General features: G+C 43.9%; 1 protein-coding gene across 2 annotated transcripts in view; it reads right to left on the bottom strand.

Moving 5' to 3' along the window:
- Positions 1 to 4,733: 4,733 nt before the first annotated feature.
- The window catches only part of spock1 (SPARC (osteonectin), cwcv and kazal like domains proteoglycan 1), a 132,451-nt gene continuing 128,152 nt past the window's right edge, over positions 4,734 to 9,032 (bottom strand). For both annotated transcript variants that reach the window (XM_034092207.1, XM_071204529.1), the window contains exons 10-12: positions 8,721 to 8,783; positions 7,841 to 7,978; positions 4,734 to 6,163 (exon numbers count right to left, since the gene is read on the bottom strand). In XM_034092207.1, coding sequence (XP_033948098.1) covers positions 5,964 to 6,163; positions 7,841 to 7,978; positions 8,721 to 8,783 — 401 coding nt within the window. In that variant the 3' untranslated portion in view covers positions 4,734 to 5,963. The remainder of the gene's footprint in view (positions 6,164 to 7,840; positions 7,979 to 8,720; positions 8,784 to 9,032) is intronic.

Below are 9,032 nucleotides of genomic sequence, written 5' to 3'. Positions count from 1 at the left end.
TCAAGGCTTATTTGTATATTTTTGTATTCCTTTATTCTTTTATTAAAGAGCTGACAGGAAAGTAGAGGGAGAGAGAAATGGGTGAACGACGTGCAAAAAAAGATCCACTGCCAGGCTGATAGCAGGGGTATTGCAATTATATCGTCTCCGTCCTTAACTCCTACCAGACCCCCGCAGAGCAGGATTTCTATTAAAAAGTACAAGCAGCCAGCTGGATTAGACCACCAGAGGGCACTGGTGTCACACACTATGATTATACATTCAAGTCAAATTTGTGTAGTTTAAAAAAGGACGGAATTTCCGCCCAAAGAAACGCAGTGACAACAGCGTCAGAGCTCTGGTGGACATGGCTGGGACCGAACAATCAGATAGGGAAAATATGAATTAGAAAACCCAAATAGGTAAATGCAAATATTGGTCTGAGGGTAATGTGACTGCTTATAATGTGGTTCGTTCTCGCATGACTGCTCCCCTGAAAGTTTCAATTTAATTTATCACCATTGCCAGCAGGGAAGCCACTGGAGCCGGTTATGAATGGTTTCCTGTTTAATTTATTTAGCAAAGGGCTACACCCAGCAATTAAGTGCTATCAGAGGGACCTCACTGGCAGAGTATTAACGAGAGCGGTATGATCTCTCTCTAAATTTGCACATTTGGAACAGTGCTGTTGGTTACCATATCCAAAGTGAATGATCCAGAAAACCTCCACCTGGGGGCATGATCTGCAGCCACGCTCACCGAGCTGCTGCAGCGGAAGCAGAGCATGACAGAGAGTGAGTGGAAGTGGCAAACCGTGACAGATTAAAGAGATGATCCCTACTTATTACAATGTCTTTGCCAATTACATAGGCAGGCTTTAGACCAGTGATCCTCAAATCTGGTCCTCAAGCCCTGGAGCACTGCAGGATTTACTCTTCTGTCAGGTAGTTAATTGCACTCCCCTGTGGTTACGGGTCTAAATCGGTCCTTGATCACACAACTAGAATGAAAAAGAACCGGCAGTCCTCTGGACCCTGATGACTGGAGAGCCACTTGGACTTCAAACCTGCTAAATGGCAATCTTGGCACATATGATCGGCAGGCAGAATGAAACTGTGAGCAGACTCCATAATCAGCTTGGTCTTTTTAATTTAAGTGCTCTTAGCTTCTCCATATTAAGATGATGCAGTCTAGCTAAAGCTTTTTGTCGTAGGAGGAGTATTTAGATGAATAGATTTTAATATGCTAAAATAAATATTTTCATATTAATAATGGATTGAAATGACTCATTAAAGATCCCACAGTATATTATCTTCACATCCAGCAGATCCCCCTCACTATTAAGGAGCGTTTCAGTATCATTCAGTTTATTGTTTTGGTTTGTAGCCCAACTTGCCAGGTTAGGGTTATTCTTCATGCTATCAGTAGTTTTCAGCTACAGCAGCAGAACCAATCTGCAGAATGAGTACTTTCACTTTTAGTACTTTACGTATATTTTGATGCTAATACTTTTGTACTTTTACTTACACTGAACAAAAATATAAATGCAACACTTTTGTTTTTGCTCCCATTTTTCATGAGATGAACTCAAAGATCTAAAACATTTTCTATATACACAAAATAACCATTTCTCTCAAATATTGTTCACAAATCTGAAAAAATCTGTGATAGGGAGCACTTCTCCTTTGCCGAGATAATCCATCCCACCTCACAGGTGTGGCATATCAAGATGCTGATTAGACAGCATGATTATTGCACAGGTGTGCCTTAGGCTGGCCACAATAAAAGGCCACTCTGAAACGTGCAGTTTTGCTTTATTGGGGGGGTCTGGGGGGGTCCGAAAACCAGTCAGTATCTGGTGTGACCACCATTTGCCTCACGCAGTGCAACACATCTCCTTCGCATAGAGTTGATCAGGTTGTTGATTGTGGCCTGTGGAATGTTGGTCCACTCCTCTTCAATGGCTGTGCGAAGTTGCTGGATATTGGCAGGAACTGGAACACGCTGTCGTATACGCCGATCCAGAGCATCCCAAACATGCTCAATGGGTGACATGTCCGGTGAGTATGCTGGCCATGCAAGAACTGGGATGTTTTCAGCCTCCAGGAATTGTGTACAGATCCTTGCAACATGGGGGAGTGCATTATCATGCTGCAACATGAGGTGATGGTCGTAGATGAATGGCACAACAATGGGCCTCAGGATCTCGTCATGGTATCTCTGTGCATTCACAATGCCATCAATAAAATGCACCTGTGTTCGTCGTCCATAACATACGTCCGCCCATACCATAACCCCACCACCACCATGGGCCACTCGATTCACAACATTGACATTAGAAAACCGCTCACCCACACGACGCCACACACGCTATCTGCCATCTGCCCTGAACAGTAAAAACTGGGATTCATCCGTGAAGAGAACACCTCTCCAACGTGCCAGACGCCATCGAATGTGAGCATTTGCCCACTCAAGTCGGTTACGACGACGAACCGGAGTCAGGTCGAGACCCCAATGAGGACGACGAACATGCAGATGAGCTTCCCTGAGACGGTATCTGACAGTTTGTGCAGAAATTCTTTGGTTATGCAAACCGATTGTTGCAGCAGCTGTCCGAGTGGTTGGTCTCAGACGATCTTGGAGGTGAACATGCTGGATGTGGAGGTCCTGGGCTGGTGTGGTTACACGTGGTCTGCGGTTGTGAGGCCGGTTGGATGTACTGCCAAATTCTCTGAAACGCCTTTGGAGACGGCTTATGGTAGAGAAATGAACATTCAATTCACGGGCAACAGCTCTGGTGGACATTCCTGCTGTCAGCATGCCACTTTTATTGTGGCCAGCCTAAGGCACACCTGTGCAATAATCATGCTGTCTAATCAGCATCTTGATATGCCACACCTGTGAGGTGGGATGGATTATCTCGGCAAAGGAGAAGTGCTCACTATCACAGATTTTTTCAGATTTGTGAACAATATTTGAGAGAAATGGTTATTTTGTGTATATAGAAAATGTTTTAGATCTTTGAGTTCATCTCATGAAAAATGGGAGCAAAAAAAAAGTGTTGCATTTATATTTTTGTTCAGTGTAAGTAACATCCAAGAGTGCAGTGTGTTTAACACTGGTCTGACATTGTGTGGGTTCTGAAAGTTAGCAATGGTAAGAAACAATTACAACTTTAAAAATGTAAAACACAAAAGTCCTTCTTACAGAACACTCAATACCAAGACCAGTCAATAACATTTAAAATTAAATCAAATACTATCAAGCTGCTTTATTTCGTCCCGAAAATGGACCATCGATGTGTAAAACCCCCCGCTGGTAGCCAATCACCGGTCTCCATGGAGACTCCGTCTGAATCCACCTGACAGGGAAGTCATATGTGGATAATACAAAAACAGCCAGTAGAGAAATGAACCAGAGGAACAAAGTGCCCCGCGGATAAAACACAACCATGCATCTCCCTAACAGAGCTGAAGATGGAGCTCACTCCAGGAGAGTGAGTGGGAGAGCGCAATAGAAACAATAATGACTGTGGGTGTGTGTGTGTGTGTGTGTGTGTGTGTGTGTGTGTGTGTGTGTGTGTGTGTGTGAGAGAGTTTGTGAATTATGGGTACAACCACCAGTCATCCCTTTCTCTGCACTGGGATCGTGTGCAAATATGAAGCTTCAGGCCAACTTCACTTAGCATAAATAAAAATAAAAGGAGATATAAGGTGTTAGCTAGTGTGCTGTAACAGGTCTGTTAGGTGGATTTTGTTTTGTTTGGACAGAGCAGGATAGCCGTTTCCCTTAAGTTAGCCGGTTGCTGGTGGGGGATTCATATTAACCGAAAAACCATGAGTGTTTACAATCTTCACAAATAAACCTAGGATAAGTGTAAACACAAAACTGGCCAAGGTTGTCTTGAAGGAGATATAAGCTGTGTTTTCAAAACATTTAAAAAAAGACAGGAAAAGACAACGAATATGCTAATTTATGAGATACATCTCCAGTTCAAGGAATAATTTGAAGTTGGTTCCATAATTTATGCAGGGTAAAGGAAAACGCCGGATTCAATGCAGATAAAAAGGCAGCACCGCATGTAATGAAAGTGAGCGGATGAGAGATTTTCTTCACAGCTTTTGTCATGACGACAGAAGACCCTGCACTAACCAGGGTCCCAGAATTTGGTAATTATACCCCACCAAACTACTGGCATAACTGAATGCACATAGTTAAAGCCATCGCCTACTGTATCGGACAGAGTGTGGAGTGAACTGCTGAATAGGCTGTTTCAAGGCAGAAGACTCTGTCGTCCTTTTAGCCTTCGATTGTTGGTACAATGTGTTTTCAAAGTGCCGAGCGGGCTGTTTTAACCCAGTGGGGTTAGCTGTCCCATTAGCCAGTGAGATTACAAAAACACTCGTTAAGCTTTTATGTTCTTTTGGGTACTGCTGCCTTTGTGATTCTCCTTCTCTCAAAGGCAAATGATAAGATGTTTGTGCTGCTTCCATTTATGTCTGCTTCTAACAGGAGAGGCTGCTTTCTCAAGGTTGGAAAGGTCAGCATTGATGTAGGGCTTTGATTGTTCCACTGCAGAGAAACCGAGCGTCGGAGACAATAAAACCAAAAACAATATGAAACTCATATGAATGTGGTTGTGGTTTCGCAGTGAGGAAAGTGATGTTTTTATTTCATCATGCTTTGTTGAAATAAGATGAAATGTGAGGCTTGTGCGGATCACCCGGAGAACAACAGACACATGGACACAGACCTAAGGTTCAAAAGACACCCAAAGTGCCACTTTACTTACATTTTCAAAGTTACAAATAAAAATTCACTTAGTTGACATAGTGAGGATTTCAATTTTAAATCACGAACATATCCAGTGTTGTGAGGCGGAGCAGAGCCTCTTCTCTGCTCGCCGGACTTCATGTGTCCTCCCAGCTCAGGAGCAGCTTCTTCCTCTAGTGTCTGTGCACAGCCAAACAGCCTCAGAAGCCCTACTGACCAATTAGCAAAAGAAGCTGGCTGAAACGCCGCACGTTTGGACTGTAGGCCTTGCAGTTCTCTTTTCTACAGTGCTATCGCTCTGCAATGCAACTTCCTATACCTCCTGAGAATGGGAGAAGAACCAAAAAGACACTGGACAGAATCAACATAGCAACAAAGTATTGTAGCAGCCACATAGGCATCACTTTCTGTTTGAGATGCATAGAGCTAGACATGGCCAGGTAATTCTCTCTTTTACAGAAACACGATGAGAAACATGCAACAACAACGACAATACATCATTAGTCTCATTGCTTCCTGGGCTTTCTGGGACATTCAAGAGCAACGATTAAATAATTTGCAATCCTCCATGAAATAACAGCAAGAGGGAGCATCTCAGAGCCTGGGAACGTGTTGAGGGAACATCTTTGAACACTGGAAGGAGCCCGACAGTGAAACACAAATCATGAGTATGAGGCTGCCGATGAAGCACAGGGTGGGTTCAGTCCACTATCTGGCCTACCTGGAGGAAACATATTAACGTCCGGTACATCAGCTTATGTATCTGGGCTCACAGACTGACCAGAGGCTCTGACATAACAGACAGACAAGGACAGGAGAGAGGGAAGGATAAGAGAAAGAAGGAGATAGACGGAGCGTTGGAGAAAATAGAGAAGTCCATTTCAGAAGAGGTCAATGATTACAGGTTTAGGGGAAGGTAGAGGCAGAAAGTGGAGCAAGTGGAGTCTTGACAGTTGTTGGTGAAATGTAATAGGTTTTCTGTTTTGAGTCTGTGAAACACAAAAGGAAGACGTCTAATGAGGTTCACTGAAGAGAGTCACATGGATAAGAGACAGGGACCACAAGAGCAAGTTCAGGAGCCAAAAGACGAGCTGCTGCCAAAGTAACTGGAGGAGGAGGAGGAGGAGGAGGGGACATTGGAATGGCTTCAGATCTGTGCTGAGTTAACGGAGATTCCTGGTCGGCTGATGGCAAAATAAGATGAAGCGGAGCTACCACACGTAGCCAATCTCGTCATCCTTATCATCTTCCTCGTCTTCCTCGTCATCCTCGATGGCTCCTCGGGGGTGAATCCGGCCCCGCCTCTTCTTCTGCCGGCTCCGCCCACTCTGTGATGGCTCCTCCTCCTGGTCGCCAAGGAGGATGACAGCACCGCCGCTGCCGAAATCCCCCGATGTCTCCTGGTCCTCATCTGTAGGGAGATACAAAACACAGATAAGCAAACAGGTTAAAACACAGGATCCCTGAGTGTGTAAACTGTGACATACTATACTAATGTGGGGTCAGTGGATCACGGTCTCACTCTTTGATGGTAAATGCTGCCGGGGACTGTGTGACCTTAACAGTTCATGAGAGATTTGCTAAAGGTTGTCTAGCTTAGTATACTCTGCACACATTCAGGGAATTCATATTATCTGGCACAAAGTTTGTACATACCTTTTTGGCATGTATAGCAATTTTTTATTTAGCACAATCATACATTGTGCTAAATACTAACTAGCCAATCTTAAATGTGTTAGCATTTAGCTCCTCATTGTGCATAAAAGCAGCCGAACAGAGCTGCTAGCATGTAGACTCTTAAGCCGTGCTTCCATTGCATCCCTGCCAGACTCCAACCGACTCCATTTTTTAACTTTACTCTATTTTGTTTTGATCCTCCACTTAACACATCACAATGCAGAGTCAAGAGGTTGCATATTTAGTCAGCATCTGTGCTAAAAGCTTAGTAACATCAAGTTACATTTGCAAACAATTTAGCAAATGTAACTGTGCAAACAGCAGTCATTATCTCCGCAGCAGCCTCCAGCATTTTGTGGAATTGGGATGTTAAAATCCTTCTGAGTTAAGTTCCTAACAGCCTTTTCACACCTAGGTACAAGTGTACTCAGGCTGAGTGGCACTTACAGTGTTAAAATCAGTTTGGTGTCCTTGTGTTTAGACTACTGAACGGAGAGCTGCTGCATTACTAGTTTTTTATTTGCAAGGCAGAATAAAAAAGATCCAGGCTGCTGCAGCCTAAGCTTGTTAGACCGGAGACAAAGGGCTGTTGCTGTCTATGTGTGTGTTTGCGGTGTGTTTGTTTTCGTGTGTGTGTGTGTGTGTCAGGCTCTGGAGAGACACCTCATCAATATTGGAAGGTGCAATTACTGGCTTTGGACTAGACTGGCATTCCAGTGAGCCGTAATCTGTGACTACGAGCTGGCTGTGTGATTGGTAATCAGTATATCTGCCTCCATCCTTTCTTGCTAATTATTGTTCTCCTTTTCCACAAAGAAATCCAGTGGCCATTGATTTGCAGCAAAGTGCCTCTATTGGCTTTTTGACCATTTCTTTGAATATCCACCCCTGGCTATGGTGGAGCTACAGATTTGACATATCAAAGCACTTAATTATATATATTCCTTGTTTGAATGCATTTCCTTGGATGCCAACATCAGCCTGCAGCATGCGTTTACCCTCCGCTAAAAGATGCTGCTCAGTCATTGCTTTTAATTCATGTAAACAACCAAACTTTGGTCTCCACCAACTCTTTATATGTCTATGGTCAGAACTGCATCCCTGTCAGACGAGACATATACCACGTGATGACACGTTAGGCTCGTGATGTGTTCAAGGACCCTGACCTTGGCCAGGAAAAACAGGTACTCACTTGTTTATTTTTTTTTGCGGTCTAGATTTCTTTAATTTTTTTCTTTTTGCGTATGTTTATAAATTACCTCGAGGGCCATAGCAAATGGTCTCGCGGGCCGTATACGGCCCGGGGGCCGGAGGTTCCCCACCCCTGCTATAGATAAACATATGGGTGTGTGTGTGTGTGTGTGTGTGTGTGTGTGTGTGTGTGTGTGTGTGTGTGTGTGTGTGAACTTACCGCAATTGGGGTTGCCTTGTTTTCTGGAGCCAGCAATCTCATTGCCGTATTTGTCCACACACCAACACTGGGCGGTGCTGCTGTGACACTGCGTTGGTTTGAAGTAACCCTCCTCAGTACACCGGGGAATATAAGAGCCTAAAGATGGTAAGTAAGGGTGGGATGGAAGAAGGGAATACAAGGTGAGACAGAGTAAACAGCAAGAAACAAAAGGGCGGAGAACAGAAGATTAATGTGATCCTTCATTTCCTGTAGTTGAGACCACAGTTCTTATGTATTCAGAGGGGGATATCGGCAATTCATTACTGCTGTGAAGGTTGCAGGACAACAACCATACATCCTGCTTAAAGGGAATCAGTCACTTTCAATAACACACACACACACACACACACACACACACACACACACACACACACACACACACACACACACACACACACACACACACACACACACACACACACACACACACACACACACACACACACACACACACACACACACACACACACACACACACACACACACACACACACACACACACACACACACACACACACACACACACACACACACACACACACACACACACACACACACACACACACACACACACACACACACACACACCTACTTCTGTTACCTTCATTTGACCCAGCCAGACTGAAAGATCCGCCCGCAGGCGACAGATGAAATGTGTTCAAAATGTCAGGATGTGCTTTATAGTGGGTGTCTGTTTAATGCGGCTGATTTATATTCTCTGCTCCAGACAGTTGGAAACAGTGACAGCTGGTAATGCTAGGCTGTTTGTTTGTTTGCAATGAATGAGTTAGTTACTGTAGGATTCAGTGAGTGACAGCTATCAATCATCCAGACTGACCTATGAGGCTCTTCCTCCGACTCTGATTCTGGATCCGGTTCCTCTCCGCTTGGCAGGGCAGTCCTACAACCAAAACACAAAAACATTTTAAATAAAAGGGCTTGTTTTTCTTCTGAAACTACAACACTTTTTCCGTCTTACCATCTACTCTATATACGCTACACTAACATCTTATTGATTTCTTGTATTGGACACCCTTTTATTTCTCCAAGCATTATCCTCAATTGCATCTTTTCATCGACTACCAATTTATAATCTCTGTCTACCTTTTATTTAGCTCATTTCTCAATTCATTATCCGCTTAAAAGACCA

This window comes from Pseudochaenichthys georgianus, chromosome 10 (assembly GCF_902827115.2).
Source record: "Pseudochaenichthys georgianus chromosome 10, fPseGeo1.2, whole genome shotgun sequence".
NCBI lineage: Eukaryota > Metazoa > Chordata > Actinopteri > Perciformes > Channichthyidae > Pseudochaenichthys > Pseudochaenichthys georgianus.
The sequence above is the reverse complement of the archived record's forward strand: the minus strand, read 5'-3'. Positions and strand labels throughout refer to the sequence as shown.